A 17288-nucleotide genomic window follows, 5' to 3' on the forward strand; every position below is an offset into this window, starting at 1 on the left:
TTCGTATTTTTTATGCTTCATATTTTATTTTACTCTCTTTGCTTTTTTCGATCATTTTGTATATGTTTTTTTATTGTTTTTGTTGTTTCCTTTTACGTACATACATTCGGCTGTTAACAATTTGAAAGGACTAGCTTGTATCCAATTACAGTTTCACTAAAATAGACACATTATATATGTAAGTATGTATGTTTGTTGTTGTGTGCCTTTGTAACTGTCAGTTGAACTACAGAGAGTTCGCCAAATTGCTTTCTAAATAAATGAAGAATATAAAAGTTCTTCGCTACATTGGATCGTTCGAGTGTTCGTAGTTGAACTTGTCGTCCATTTGGAGTTGTTTCTTTTTTATGCACGGAGTTCAAGTATATATGGTACTTATAGATTATATATGTATATGTATATATTTATAATTTTTCATATATGTGTGTAGGTACCTCTTTGTGTGTTTGCAAAGGTGTGTGTGTCAATGACCTGCGAGCGTAGAAAAGGACTAGACCAGCAGCAAATCAAATCGTATTATCGATTTCTTCGCTTATTTCTTTCTAATGCTTAATAAGTAAAAGGAAAAGCAGAAAAAATAATGAAACATAAAAAATATATATATTTTCCATTAGCCTCTGGAAAAGGTTTACTTGTATGCCACACTTAAATTGACTTCATAGGACTAAATGATGAAAATATTACTTTTTTACTGAACTTCTTGTTTGAATATTGTGCGCTCTATGATTTCCGTTATTCAAAATAAATTTCTTTAATTGTCAATTTTTCTTTCAACACTCCCACAAGTAAGCTAGTAAGAGTGTGCTATCAAGGGTTAGGAGTAGTCGGACCTTTCAAAAAATCGTTTTCCTAAAGTGTAATCTCTTACAAATATTGTCCGAAAATTTGAAGTAAACCTGACAAATACTTTTCGATAATTAGTAAAGAGTCCATGGATGCTCTGGGACTAAGAGTAAATGTAAAACTTCAATTGCGTTTTGTTTTTTCAAAAAATATTTTTTAGCTGGTGACCAATGCAGCTCGAAAACTGCTCGGCAGATTGTAATGAAATTTCTGTAGCCTTTTGAGACCAGAGAAATGTGACTCAATCTCTGAACCAGAGAAACGGACAGTCGTAACGTTCTTATAAAGAGTGCCCTCCAATACGTGCGAAGGGTAAATCGAGGCTACCTTGGTGGAACAAGGAGCTCAAATTGCTAAGGCGTAGGGTCAATGAACTCTTCAAACTAGCCAGGCTGACTGATGAGTGGAACTGGTGGAATACAAAGATGTACTTCAGGTATATAAAAAAGAAATTCGTAAAGCCAAGAGCGAATCGTGGATGAGCTTCTTTGACAATTCAGAAAAGACAACCGAAGTAGCTAGACTCAAGTAATTACTAAAGGGTGATTTTTTAAGAGCTTGATAACTTTTTTTTAAAAAAAACGCATAAAATTTGCAAAATCTCATCGGTTCTTTATTTGAAACGTTAGATTGGTTCATGACATTTACTTTTTGAAGATAATTTCATTTAAATGTTGACCGCGGCTGCATCTTAGGTGGTCCATTCGGAAAGTCCAATTTTGGGCAACTTTTTCGAGCATTTCGGCCGGAATAGCCCGAATTTCTTCGGAAATGTTGTCTTCCAAAGCTGGAATAGTTGCTGGCTTATTTCTGTAGACTTTAGACTTGACGTAGCCTCACAAAAAATAGTCTAAAGGCGTTAAATCGCATGATCTTGGTGGCCAACTTACGGTCCATTTCTTGAGATGAATTGTTGTCCGAAGTTTTCCCTCAAAATGGCCATAGAATCGCGAGCTGTGTGGCATGTAGCGCCATCTTGTTGAAACCACATGTCAACCAAGTTCAGTTCTTCCATTTTTGGCAACAAAAAGTTTGTTAGCATCGAACGATAGCGATCGCCATTCACCGTAACGTTGCGTCCAACAGAATCTTTGAAAAAATACGGTCCAATGATTCCACCAGCGTACAAACCACACCAAACAGTGCATTTTTCGGGATGCATGGGCAGTTCTTGAACGGCTTCTGGTTGCTCTTCACCCCAAATGCGGCAATTTTGCTTATTTACGTAGCCATTCAACCAGAAATGAGCCTCATCGCTGAACAAAATTTGTCAGCGAAACACATTTCGAACCGAACACTGATTTTGGTAATAAAATTCAATGATTTGCAAGCGTTGCTCGTTAGTAAGTCTATTCATGATGAAATGTCAAAGCATACTGAGCATCTTTCTCTTTGACACCATGTCTGAAATCCCACGTGATCTGTCAAATACTAATGCATGAAAATCCTAACCTCAAAAAAATCACCCGTTATCTTAGCACCGGACTACCTCTACGCTGCTACGCAAAAAATGTGGAGAGTAAACTGGAAAACTGGATGCAATAAGGAATCAGCGGTCAACACTCATTTTTCAGGGTGTATAGACGGTATAGATTTCCAACATGTAAGAGATAGCGTAGAATACGTCACAACAGATATCATAACGAAAGACAAAATATTTTGGGCAATCAACGGCTCGAACCGTTTAAATCCCCGCATATGGACGGTATTTTTCCGGCCATGATGCAGAACGTATCAAGAACGCTGGTTTCTTACTTAATCATAATATACGGAGGATGTTTGAGGTTTAACTATATGCGTATCCTTTGTAGAGAGGCGAGGATCGTATTCACACCAAAGGCGCCAAATCAGTCTCCCTTTATTCGAAAGAATGCTGGCCAATAAGTCTAACCTCATTCCTTCTGAAGACTTTTGAAAAAATTCTAGACGCCTATATAAGAGGAAAGCACAAGAGGGCACTCCACAGAGAATGTCCTTAAAAGTAGGGAAGCAGTAGATGCAGCGGCTGCATATACATATACTGGGTGCCAGGCCATAAAGGAGTTCCGGGAAGCGAAGCAGTTGATGATATTGCCAAAAGTACCAAATGTCTGGCTACCAAGCAAGTACAGGAAATACGGAAGTCACTAAGAGCTATATACAACGAAATTTACGAAAGAGCTGACAAGCGAATCAGAGCGAAATGGAATGCCTCAAGTACATGGAGGATCTCTAAGATCATGTGCAAGAGACCCTTAGGAAAACTCGCTTTCTTCTTACTCACACCTCTTGACAGATTACAACCAGAGCTAGATGGGCATAAGTGATAAGGATACATGCAGAAATGCAGAGAAGTTAACATGAGAGAGACGCTGGAACACCTCCTATGGCTTTGCCCAGCACTATCTAGAACTCGGCTCAAGTATCCAGGTGCTTCGGAGTTCAAAGCTCTGAACGAAGTATCAAACGTAGACATCACGACATCACAACATATAAAAAGACATCGTTAATATGTATGATACTAGGGTACATGGGTTGGCTACTGGTTTTTAGTCTGAGTCGATATGTTTTAAATAATTCAATATTAAAATGCTCAATCCGAAATTTACATATAAATAATTAATATTTGGAAAAAAAAACCTTTTCATAAAAAATCTTGCATGAAAATTAAAGAGTAATCGATTTGTATCAAATAATGCTTTAAGATTACTGCCTTCACTATAACGGTAGCGACTGGAGTTGGTATTGTACATACTATATATACATTATCCGTACTGTAAAGTAGAGTTGCCGACTAATCCATCATATTTAAGTACAACGTACATGAAAAACGTTTCAACTTCAAAGCTCAATGCGCTTACACTCGTTCGCTCTTCTGACCTGAAGTGTCGTCTGACGGCTCCAACAACAGACTCGACACCTTGCCTGTTACTCTTGCTTATCTATAATTGCAGATATATTGAAATTTTATTTTCTTCTTTGTTAGTCGACTTGGCTACCCCTCTGCGTCCACTCGCTGGAAAGGGATCAACGAGAGAGAGAATGAATGGATGACGTGCCGAGCAGGAAAAATGCTTCCGGCTTAATGGCAATTGTTTTATTGCCTGACTATTACCAATGATAAGCAAAAAACAGGCAGCGTTTGCGCGAAGCAAAGGTGCAGCGACACTTCGCGAATGACCGCGTCCTCGGTATACCGGTATCCGAGACTCATCTTGTCTGCATTCAATGTTTGTCGTGCTTCGACAACCTTAAATACACGTATACCGCTGTACAATTACATTCCGGTAAGTGCATAGCATTTCATTTAGCTGGACTCATACTGAATTCTCTTTGCTGACTCCGCGTCGCTTTGTTGTAGTAGAGTAAACAACAGTGGCGTAGCAACAAGGCAAATTTTTAATTAGGGGCGGGAGATGTGGTTGAAGTAATTTTGTTATGAATATAAACGAAAAGTGGGTTGAGTAGCTGCACAAACAAAGCAAGGAAAAATAATATAAAACAATTGAGTTGTTATAATTATGAAGAGAGGAGAATGAATGAAAGTCAGCCATTCGTAGAAACATGAAAATGGCGGATGTGACGTGTTTAGTAATTGTCTACAATTCTCTATTTGTTCGCAATTATAAATATGACTTTGAATATATCGCTCATTTGCTGCAAGACCGGCATAAGTCAAAAAAATCGATTCTCCAGAAAACGCGTTTAAAGTTTTCAACTGACTACAACCTTACACGGTGACTCCAACCTTACGCCTCTTCTCAAGCGGAGCATATAAGAGGTATTCATATGAATTTTTCACTCAACATGAAGTATGATAAAGGGTGATTTTTTAAGAGCTTGATAACCTTTTTTTAAAAAAAAACGCATAAAATTTGCAAAATCTCATCGGTTCTTTATTTGAAACGTTAGATTGGTTCATGACATTTACTTTTTGAAGATAATTTCATTTAAATGTTGACCGCGGCTGCGTCTTAGGTGGTCCATTCGGAAAGTCCAATTTTGGGCAACTTTTTCGAGCATTTCGGCCGGAATAGCCCGAATTTCTTCGGAAATGTTGTCTTCCAAAGCTGGAATAGTTGCTGGCTTATTTCTGTAGACTTTAGACTTGACGTAGCCCCACAAAAAATAGTCTAAAGGCGTTAAATCGCATGATCTTGGTGGCCAACTTACGGGTCCATTTCTTGAGATGAATTGTTGTCCGAAGTTTTCCCTCAAAATGGCCATAGAATCGCGAGCTGTGTGGCATGTAGCGCCATCTTGTTGAAACCACATGTCACCCAAGTTCATTTCTTCCATTTTTGGCAACAAAAAGTTTGTTAGCATCGAACGATAGCGATCGCCATTCACCGTAACGTTGCGCCCAACAGCATCTTTGAAAAAATACGGTCCAATGATTCCACCAGCGTACAAACCACACCAAACAGTGCATTTTTCGGGATGCATGGGCAGTTCTTGAACGGCTTCTGGTTGCTCTTCACCCCAAATGCGGCAATTTTGCTTATTTACGTAGCCATTCAACCAGAAATGAGCCTCATCGCTGAACAAAATTTGTCGATAAAACACATTTCGAACCGAACACTGATTTTGGTAATAAAATTCAATGATTTGCAAGCGTTGCTCGTTAGTAAGTCTATTCATGATGAAATGTCAAAGCATACTGAGCATCTTTCTCTTTGACACCATGTCTGAAATCCCACGTGATCTGTCAAATACTAATGCATGAAAATCCTAACCTCAAAAAAATCACCCGTTATAACGAACAATTCTGCAGCATTAAATTAAAAATCACGTTTTTGATTTATGCCGGTCTTGCAGCAAATGAGCGATATAATCGTATGGTATCTAGAGGGTCGTACTTGTATTTTTAGTATTTTCTGATTACGGGTTTATCAATAAGGACGGTACCAAAGTAGACCGATAGGGACAGCAAACGTCGCTATATTTTTTCTTGCTCTTTTGACATTTCTTCTCAGTAAGAATTGCCATTTCAACATGGAAGGATATACGAACCAATAAAGAGTTGAATATATTAAAATTTACTACCGAAATTCGGAGTCAGTGGCCTCATCTACCTCCAATTTATGGTTGTCATAATCGGCCTGTCAGATCAACAATTGGGCGTCCAGTGGAAAAATTTTAATCCACAAACACAGTACAAAATATTCCCATTTCTGTGAGACAGAGAAGTCCCCGTAGTATCGAGAATATTGCTGCCGCTAGCGCTTCAATTGAGGAAGACCCAAATCAGTCTCACACACGTCATTCTAAAGCGTTGGGCATCTCTGTGACGTTGTTGTGGCGAATTTTGAGAAAAGATCTTGGCCTACATACTAACAAGATCATATTGACTCAAGAACTAAAGCAGCTTGACCACCAGAATTCGTGAATTGGACTATGCAATATCTTGAAAATGGTTCGGATTTTCATTGAAAAATCATCTTCAGTGATGAGGCGCATTTCTGGCTGAATGGCTTTGTCAATAAGCAAAATATGCTTCAATGGTAAGGCAGCAATTCATATGTACTCCACGAGTCACCATTGCATCCTGAAAAAATTACGGTTTGGTGCGGTTCATTAGCCGACGTCGTCATTGGGCTACTTCGGAGATGATTAAGACCGACACGTTACTGTGAATGGAAATCGCTAGCGCTCGATGATAACCGATATTTTTGACTCGAAGTGGATGATATGGACTTGGACAATATGTGGATTCAACAGTATGGCACGACAAGTCACACAGCGAATGTCACAATCGATTTGTTGAAAACCAAGTTTGGTGAACGAGTTATCTCACGAAATGTCGCAGCCAATTGGCCGCCTCAATCGTGCGATTTGAAGTCGTTAGATTATTTCTTGTGGGGCTACGTCTAGTCTATGACCTATGCAAGAAGCCAGCGATGATTGATGAACTTCGTACGGCCAATTGATACTTGAAACTCGTCGAAAATTGGATCTGGACTTCTACAAGCACGGACACGCTTGTGGCCACGCTAACGAAATCGAGCTCCATGCATAACGGTATCGAATGTACATTAACAGGAATAAATAATTTCATTGGCATCCCAAACCTTATTGAAAAATAATATATATTTTTAAATCTCAGACCCAAGAAAAAGCTTATGAAAAAATGATGTAAATTATTAATAAATGTAAAACCATTCAACGGTTCAATTTTTAGACATACCGCCAGCTAAAGAAAAATAAACTCGACAAAACATATATGTATGTATGTATCATAGGTAAATATTTTTTTTTAAATATATTTGTATTAAGTCAAAATAGTTCAAGAGCAGGTCATTCGAGCTAATACAGCCGTTTGGATTGCTTATTTGCGAAGCGTGAATATTCACTGCAGGACTAAGCAGCCGCACAAGGATACACATATGTATACTCGTAGTTAAGTGATTTATTTGCAGAAATATAAATATATGTATATGTATTATTGGCTCTACATATCGCTTGTACATATGTAAATAAGCAAAATAAACCTAACAGGCTTTAATTGAAATACAACAATGTGACAGGTGAAATATTACCGTGGAAATTCGCAGAAATAAAAGGCAAACTGACCATGAACCTCGGACTTAATGGAACAATATGCAAATTGCTTATTTATGTATGTATAGAAATACATATACAAGTACATTTGCTAACATGCAATTTCGTATGCACGAATATCCGAGAACATGTGTGAGTGTGTGTGTATGAGTTCGAGGAGAAATTGCTAGGCGAAACAGGCATCCTTATACAAGTATGTATACATATGTATGTTATATTTAAGTACAAGTGGTACATTTTAGGGCTTTTACCGTTACGGATAATAGTATACGCCTATTTAACGTATATTTTTAGTACGAAAAATTTCGCCATATATTTTAAGATGTCCAGAGAAATTGGTATGCCAATTATTTGTTTAACAGACGAAGATGTGGACAGAAATCTAACCAGTAAAATTAAAACGAATATTAAAGAACAGAAATAGATATGTATTATACTTACAGTACAATATTGAGGGGTTAGGTGTAATCAGAATTCTTGAATAAAAAATTGACCCTTTTCACATTTTTTTAAAGTATAATATCTTAGAAATATTCTCTGAAACTTTCAAATAAATCCGAGAAATTTGGTACTTTTCGAGTTATATGATATGATAATTAGCAAAGAGTTCATGGGCGCTCTGGAACGATCGAGAGCAGATATCTAGCAGCAGCTGTAGCTTCAAATGCTTTTTCTTTAAATTATGTTTGAACTGGTGACCAGTGTACACCGAAAACTGCTTGGTAGATACGAGGGCTGTCCGATAAATAACCGACCTCAACGTTAAGCTATCGTCACATCTGAAAAAAAAAATACTACATCAAATAGTGCATATTACAATAGACACTCGCCAAAAATTCAGAAATTTATCTTGCGCAATTATCTGTTGACAGTCGTTTTTGTGTGTCTATTTCGGTGATTTCCCCAAAATGGAAAAAATTGAATATCGAGCTGTAATTAAATTTTTATTTTTGAAAGGCAATACGCCTTCACAAATCAAAGATGAGTTGAACTCTGTGTATGGTGACTCTGCACCATCGTTTACCACCGTAAAATTTTGGGCAGCTGAATTTAAACGTGGTCGCAGGAGCTTGGAAGATGATGAACGTCCTGGGCGTCCAAAAACTGTAACCACTAACGATAACATCGCTAAAGTTCATCAATTGGTACTAGACGACCGCCGGATTAAAGTTAGGGAAATAGCTGAGATTATGAAGATGTCAAAAGAAACTGTTTGTCACATATTAAACCAAGATTTGGGCATGAGAAAGCTGTCCGCGCGTTGGGTACGCTAGACCACAAATGTGCGCGCATGAACATTTCCAGCGCTCTGTTGGCTCAGTTTAAAGGCAATAAGACCGAGTTTTGGGGAGTTTTGATAACTGTAGACGAAACTTAGTTTCATCATTATACGCCCGAAACAAAAATCCAATCTAAACAGTGAATTGAAAAGGGAGAACCAGCCCCAAAAAAACCTAAAGCTGTGTATTCGGCTGGGAAAGTGATGGCGAGTGTTTTTTGGGACAGCCATGGAATTATTTTATCGACTATCTTGAAAAAGGAAAAACTATAACAGGAGCATACTACGCATCATTATTGGACAAGCTAAAGGAAGAAATTTCGAAAAATCGGCCACATTTGCAAAAAAAGAAAGTCTTGTTCCACCAAGACAACGCACCATCTCACACCTCAACAGTCGCCATGGCGAAAATCCACGAATTGCGGTTCGAACTGCTTGACCATCCACCTTATTCACCGGATCTAGCACCAAGCGACTTTTTTTTGTTTCCTCAGAGATTTTCGTCAAATGAGGAGGCAATCTCTTTCGTGAACTCGTATTTTGCAGACAAAGACGCCAAGTACTATTTGGAAGGGTTGCAGAGATGGGAGCATCGCTGGGAGAAGTGTGTGGAGTTACAAAGAGACTATGTAGAAAAATAAAAAAAAAAAATTTGAAAAAGTCGCGTGCATCATGGTTAGGTCGGTTATTTATCGGACAGCCCTCGTAGGAATACTGGCAGTCTGAGCTCTATTATCGCTGGATGTGCCATTTTGATGCAATTTCACTTCGACCTTTACAAACTTGCTGTCTCGCTTCAACTTTACGCCCCAAAAACAATTTTGTGCTCTCAATGAAACTACTTAAGCTGTTTTGCTTCTTCTGGACAGCCATTAAGGATCTGGGCTCCAGGTATTATGTGTCTGGTTTGTGTTGAAGCTGGGCATTCGAAGAGAAAGTGAAAGACTGTTTCCTTTTTATGCTTTTACAACATGTTGCCACAGAGTATAACAGTTTTGTTCACCTAATGGTTGTACGTATCATCTAAAACTAAACGAGATAAATGTAGGGTTATACATATATCCATATATAAATGATCAAAATTACGAGACGAATTGATATCTTGGTAACTATCTGTCCGCCCGTCCGTGTAAGTTGTAACTTGAGTAAAAATTTATTTATGAAATTCCGTATGCGCGTTCCTTGACAAAAAAAAAGTTCGAGTTCGGATGATAACCCTACTTACTCTCCATATAACGGGACTGTTAAAAACTACTTAAAGCGCGTTAAATCAATAACTACCACCTTATGGTCAAAAATTGTCCAAAATCATCAGAAATTGTTCGAGCCCATGCACAGAGAAAAATATGGCTAATAAAAATAAAAAGATTGTCTAATTGGAATAAGAAGGCGTTCTTCTTGAGGAAAAACCATAGAGATATCTTTTTACTTTTGTTCTATTTTATTAGGTACTTTTCGCTCTGTGTGGATACCGAATAAGTATACCCCAGCACCTATAGTTTATATTTTACCGAAAATATCTCTCAATATGTGAGATTTATAATTAAAATTTGGAGAGAATCTTTTTCTGATAATAGTATCTCTATGTATCATAAATGGTTTAAATCCGGTTAATACTACCCTTAGGCCCACATACACCTAATATAAAGATTTTCGAACTTTCCGGTGACTTTATACCGCATACATCAGCAAATATTTGAGTATTTCAATACAAATGAGAGCTTATCTTTCTTATAGCGGTGTATATTTGTGCTTAAAATGTATAAAATCGGTTGAAAACTCGGCCTGGACCCCATATAACTTCAAACCTGAAGGTACTTCCCTGACTTTAATCGTTGCAAGTTGCAAGAGTGTGAAATGTTCGGTTATACCCAAACTTAGCTCCTCCTTACTTGTTTTTATAGTATTTTCTCCAAAAGACAGAGTAAAAAAATTGATAATAGTTTTAAAGAGATAAGATGTTATTAAAATTGAACTGATATCCTGACTGATAAATCAATTTATGAAACACACACACCTTTACATCTTACACGACTCTTCAATATGATTCCACAGTTGAAATATAAAAAATAATAATTTCTGAATATTTAAGTACTGCTAGAATTGGAACTAACGCTATGTAGCGAACTATTCGATGAATTCTTACGCGCCAACTCAGCTGAATCGCAAGAGAGACCCGACGAAACAGCGGCATTTGAGCCGGTGGCGCTTGCATTATGGCGACCCGGTTGCGGTGATGTTGGATTCGACAGACCGGTCTCGTGTATTGGCGACAAAGTTGGTGAACGTGTACGTAAGAAATGTTTGCGTCGCTGACGGCGATAAACGTTGCTCAGCGTAGGAAGTCTTTGCACCGGCGATAGCGTGCCCGAACTGCCGCCCGACGAATGCGAGACAAAACTCAGTGTCTCTGCGAGCTCTTCCAAATTTGTAGGATTCGGTATTTTGCGACGCGTCGGTGGTGGCAAGGCCGGTGGCAATGTGATACCCATGGGTGTCGTATATGTCATGGACGTGTCGTCACGTATCACTGATGTGGGCAGAATCGTTTCAATGGCATTGGGCGTCTGACCTGAGGGGGTTGTGAGATTACTCGAATCACTGTAGAGGCTCTGATCGCTACGCTCCGATGCTGTCGTTGTGGATGAGGGCGGCTGTGGTGAGCTGCTGTCGTTGTAATGTTGTTGCGCTTGTTGGTGATTATTAAGATGTTGACGGCTGTAGGCGCCATTGCCGCTAGGCTGCAAATGTAATGGGCGGATTTGATTTTGTTTCACCTGATGCTCATCAACGCTACTAATTGCATTGTTGACGTCCGTTTGACGACAACGCGTGCGACGATAACGGCCGAGCATACGCATCATGTGTCGCAGGCGTGGCATTGGCCAGGTGCGTGTGTGGCGTACGCGTGAACTTGCTTTGAGATTGGCACTGCGTGGAGAAGTTGGGCGGCTACCACTGAGGCTGGCAGTGCTGCTATCACCGCTGCCGCTACCATTGACTGTTTTAATGAAATGCACTGGTATCTCTGTGGCATTTACTTTCTTGCCGCTGCTGGTGGCAGTGCTGTGTTGGTGACGCATCGCCAATGCGGCGATAATATCATTCGGCACATCGGGACTGTCGGGCACATTCGAGCAACAATTCCATTTTCGACGCCAACGCTGATTCTTCGATATCGACTTCATACAACAGCGTTGATGCTCGCTATTAACCACTTTCGAACTCGCCGAAACGGTACGCGGCGTTGGACTCAACTCTCTCGGTCCATGGGCGCTGCGTTGCTTGGCACTGGCCGTACGTGCGCTTACATCGCCGACACGTTTACTCACTATGGGACTACGTATGCGAAAGGTACACAACGTACATTGCTCGGTGTACTGCATGTATGAGCGACGCGCGCTTATCGCCTCCAAATCGCTGACCAATGTGGCTTTGGACGTTGCAGCGCTGACACGACGTTGCGTCGCCATCGCGCCGAATGAAGAACAGCAATGGAAGGTCTTGTATCCTCTCTCTGTTGCTTCAGCGGTGTCGCTTGCATCGTACATGCGCCCGGCTCTGGTGCTGTCGCCACCGCTAATATGCGATATTGCAAGCGGCGACTGCACCGCGTTCTCCTCGAGCAGCGAACACATGTAGTATGTCTTTGAAGCGGACTGATGATATTCCCGGGAATTAACGCAGCAATGTAAACGCGAGCGCGGACTGTCATCGCGTTTTGGCGGCGGTTTACGCGCTTCAAAATAATGCACATCAGCGGGATTGATGGCGTTCGGATGTCGTGCGCTTGAACAAAAGTATATTTGGCCACAGTCGTTAGTCTTTTTGGACGGAGTCAAAGGGTAATGTTGATGATCTTTTTTTGGCTGTTTGGCGTTGGCTTCTTTGGCTTTGAGCTCCTGCGCTTGCCGATGGTTGCGTATGTACTCGTAGGTCGTAAGTCCCAAAAATGAGATGTATATATGGAAAAAGCAGAGATGCATCAGCAATCCAGCGGTAATAGCGGCCAGCAGACCCAACAAACCAATAAGCACCAAAAATATTGTATCGCTCACACCAATGCCGGCTATGGTGGCCACTGTAACATTACTGGTCGAAGTGACGCCTGCCGCGTCCGACGTTGTGCCGGCTCCACTGTATGTTTGATTCAAGTGCAACAGCAGGGTGTCGTTGATTGTGTCCGCAATCAGTGTACTCACGTTCTCAGCAAGTGCTGGCAGCGTCCCATTATCCGGCAACAAATCGGTATCCAGCAGATAAGCGCTAATATTGGCGGTAACATTTGTGGCGAATTCAATGTTGGCCGTGGCATTGCCAGCTTCGGCTGTTGTATCATTAAGCGTGCTGGCATTGCGTGCGTAGAGCACCGCAGCGGGGTAGCCGCTTGCTACGTTGGTTACATTTGCGTCTGTGGACTGCCAGAAGCTCAGCCATTCGGGATGGACGTAGTAGAGCACAATTTGCGCCACCACGGCTGCGACTATGACCACCGTCGCGGCCACTGCACTGACCACACACATTAGAAATGCCGCATAATTACGCGAACCGATACAGTGATTCAACCATTTGCAGTGATGATCGAACTTGCCGACGCACTTATTACAAACCGAACAGTGTTTTGTGCGCTGCGACGAAGTGCGTATATTACACAAATGACAGCGACCGTTTTCAATGACATGCGCGTGACGGTTGCGGTCGAATTCCGGCACTATGCGATCGTTGCGATGCACGCGTTGCAGCTCACGATCGGCGGGATCGGTAAGCAGTGCGGTCAAATGTGACACCACGTGAACGACAAACAAACCGCCGACAAGACCGTACAGTGGACCCTGTATATCACTCGAGAACGACGGTATTAGTACACAGAATGTGGCTACACCGAAGAGTATGAGCACAAGCCAACCGAATACTTGTAGCGGATGTAGCGGCAATTGTAAGCCATGCAAACGACGACCGCGACGATGATGCACATCGGCGATATTCTCTTGATACGAAATGCAACGCGACAGATCACAACACTGTGGGGAAGCGCGAGTTTGTGTTGCGGGCTCCGCGGCGTTACTGGTCGCTACTGTATTGGAGACGGCGATCGCTGAAGCTGTAGGTTTCAAATATGTGCAGGAATGCTGACGATCGGCAGTTTCGTTACTGTCTGTTGTTGATTTCGGTGATGTTGCGGGCGGTTTTAACGAATGTTCGTCGAGCGCTGATGAGTGGCACTCGTCGGTGATGCTGCTTGTGCTGATGGTTATGATATTATCGCCACCGTTCAAAGTGGACTCATGCGGCTTCACAGCGCCATCGTCTGTCGCAGCGGTAATCGTGGCAACATTGCTTTGTTTGGGCATGTTTCAAAAGCATCGGCTATGATTGAGTTTTGAAGATAAAATCCCAGCTGGTAGTGTAGAGTTTCGAGACGTTTTTGGTGGAGATGAAGATGATGTTGTTGTTGTTGTAGTCGTTGCTGGTGTAGAGAACGTAGTTTACGGAGATGAAGTGGAGAGATGAAGTAACAGGCGTTATGTAACGGGAATAAGTACATCACAGTGCCGTCAAAGCGGTAACAAAACGAAGCGCTAACTAGTAGGAGCCTTAACGGTACAAAACTAAATCGAAGGGGAATTTTTTATAACGGACGCGATTTTTGAGCACACAAAGCACAAGTTTTTATTAAATTTATTATTTGTTTTTATTTTTGTTATTTTTAACAAATTTAATTTTTTTATATATTTTGGTCTGCAGTCCACACTTCAAGTCGTCAACTTGGCAAATTATACACTATACACACACACACACGTGACCACTGTCCGTTGCCTTTTTGTCTGCCACTCGACAGTTGTGACAAAAACGAAAACACAAATGAAACTAAAGTAATTACAGACTGCTGGAGCCGACGAGCTGAGTACCTACATACGTAAGCGACGAGCTTTCACACACACATGCATATATATTTACGTACATATATGTGAGATACACCAAGGTTTATGTATAAAATATGCACACGCACATAAATGGTACTTTTAACGCTGCTTGAGCGTCTCTGCGTGTTTGCCTGCGCGTGCGAGGGTGTGTAGCAGGCAGTGACGCTAAGGAAGTGACTGCTCGTCTGCCGCTATGTGCCGTTATGCGTCTGCCGTTCTTTGCGTTTTCGTCTGCTCGATTCGCTTTTGAATGTAGGCCGCAGGTTGCACGTTCACATATACACACACACTAACGGTACACTACACATATGCTTGCATGGCTGTGTGTATGTGTTTAAAGGGCTGGCTGGCTGGCTGTAGGCCGCATGTCAAGGTTACAACACGGATGCTTCCACGTACAGCGTACACGTATTTGTGCCTCGCCTGCCGCACTTCACGGCGAGTAGAGGATTTTTTGTGTTTTTTTGCTTTTATTTTACGCTTTTTGGTTGGCTGGCAAATATTTGCGCTGCTTAAATCACTCGCGCTCACAAGCGGCTATAAAATAGGCACATCCATTGCTTGAAATTCCAAATAAATAAATCCCTTCTTTCAATGGAGATTTTATTTTATGGTTTTTTTTCACTTAAATGCACTTTGGCGTGTTTTGGTGCAGCAAGTTTACGTAATCTGCTATTTTTAAGCGTAACTCTTTCTCTTTCTAATGCTGTTCACTCGCCTCGCAACGCCATAAAATATGCAACACTTTTTGTGCGTTGACGCTGTCGGCAATAATCCTTTCGTCTGCAGTTTATTAATCCGCTGGCATTATTCGTGCCACACATAGCATACCGTTATGCGCTGTAAACTGAAAAATCCACAATGTTTCGCATATTTTATTTTATTGCACACGCTTTGATTTTGGTTGGTTGTAGGTGTGTGTGTGTGTGTTCACCCCATATTTTCGACCGGCTGCCCGGAGTATGTTCATTAAACACGCGCGTATGTATGTATGCGTATGCATGTACACAAAACAAAATGTCCACACACAACCCACACAGACACAGTCACAGTAACAAGCTCACTTTGATTTAACACACGCTTTTAAATTCAGCGCTGAAACAAACTTCGAAAATTGCCATCGCTTGTCACAGCTGTTTCGGTACACACTCGTATTATTGCTGTTTTTGTTGTTTTTTTCTTATACATCCTTTGCTGCTTACGTTTTCACATATACACACTCGAACACTGCACACTAACAAGGCAACAATTGCTAGGCATTAATATGGAGCTGCCACCCCCTGGCGACAAACACACGCGCGCACTCACACCACTCTGCGTTTGGGTGGTGAGTTCGTCCAAGAGGAAGAAAAAAATTCACCAGCAAAATATTGTCAAGTACACGGCTATGCTTGGGGTTTTTCCGCTTACAACCGTTCCGTTCCGTAATCGCGCAGCAACTGTTCCAACACTCGTGTATCGGCTGCAATGCTTCATCGCGGAAAAGTGGTAAGCGTAAAAGCTGCGTGCTTGAGCTTTTACACTCAACACTCACTGCAATTGCCATTTTGCTGTGTGGAAAAGTTTTTTGCGCTCTCATTTTCTCTCTTACTCTCCTACAACCTTTACCTTTTGTGTTTTGTGTTAACAAAGCCATCTTTTGAATGACATTCATTTATTTGCCGGCTAAGTGTTGTTAGTTTGTTGGTGTTTTTGGATTTTTCATACAGTGGTACGAAAAAATAAACATAAAATATATAATAAATAAGAGACGACTGTATGAAAACTAAAAAAAAACACAAGCAGGCTTTTTTTTCTGCTGGCAGGGTTGCATTGAAAATGAACATTAGCCATCAGCTTTATTCAACTTTAATTCGAAAAAGCAGGATTAAAAAATTGGTAAAAACAGTGTAAAAATTTATAAGGTTGCCACCAGAATTTAAAAAAAAAAATTGTAAAAACAATTTAAAGAAATTATGAATTTGCCACCGGCTTAAAAACTATTTTTGAAAAAATATTTTATACAATTATTTAATAATACCACATGGAAAGGGTTGCTACATGTTATAAAATTATATTCAATTGAATTTACCAAACAAATTCGAAGAAGCAGCATTTAAAAAAATAAGTTAAACCAGTGTAAAAAATGTTGAGGTTGCCACCCGTTTTAAAATTATTTTAGAAAACATTTTATAGAATTTATTTGACAATGCCACATGAAAAGGGTTGCCACATATTGTAAAATTATAATCAATTGAATTTACCAAAACAAATTCGAAGAAGCAGCATTTAAAAAAATAATTAAAAGCAGTGTAAAAAATTTTGAGGTTGCCACCCGTTTAAAAATTAATTTTTAAAAAATTATATAGAATTTATTTAATAATGCCACATGAAAAGGGTTGCCACATATTATAATATTATATTCAATTAAATTTACCAAAAAAATTTGAAGAAGCAACATTTAAAAAAATATAGTAAAAGCAGTGCAAAAAAAATTATTTGGTTGCCACCTGTTTGAAAATTAATTTTTAAAAAATTATATAGAATTTATTTGATAATGCTTTATGAAAAAGGTTGCCACATGTTATAAAATAAATTTAAAAAAATATGTAGAATTTATTTAATAATGCCACATAAAAAGGATTGCCACATGTTATAAAATTATATTCAATTAAATTTACCAAAAAAATTCGAAGAAGAAACATTTAAAAGAATAAGTAAAA

General features: G+C 40.1%; 1 protein-coding gene across 4 annotated transcripts in view; it reads right to left on the reverse strand.

Annotated features, from left to right (window-relative positions):
* The window catches only part of LOC105224209 (tRNA-dihydrouridine(16/17) synthase [NAD(P)(+)]-like), a 64812-nt gene that overhangs the window by 38192 nt on the left and 9332 nt on the right, over window positions 1-17288 (reverse strand). Inside the window, exon 1 of one of the 4 annotated variants that reach the window (XR_007423487.1) lies at window positions 10680-16330. The exons of 1 other annotated variant lie outside the window; for it this stretch is intronic. Coding sequence is in view for 1 of the 3 variants with exons in the window: in XM_049461353.1 (XP_049317310.1) it covers window positions 10777-14013 (3237 nt within the window). In the remaining 2 variants the exon portion in view is untranslated. Of the gene's footprint in view, window positions 1-10679; window positions 16331-17288 lie in introns of those variants that run through there. 2 more of the 4 variants (XM_049461360.1, XM_049461353.1) reach the window with 2 other exon arrangements.

This window comes from Bactrocera dorsalis, chromosome 1 (genome assembly GCF_023373825.1).
Source record: "Bactrocera dorsalis isolate Fly_Bdor chromosome 1, ASM2337382v1, whole genome shotgun sequence".
Taxonomy (NCBI): domain Eukaryota; kingdom Metazoa; phylum Arthropoda; class Insecta; order Diptera; family Tephritidae; genus Bactrocera; species Bactrocera dorsalis.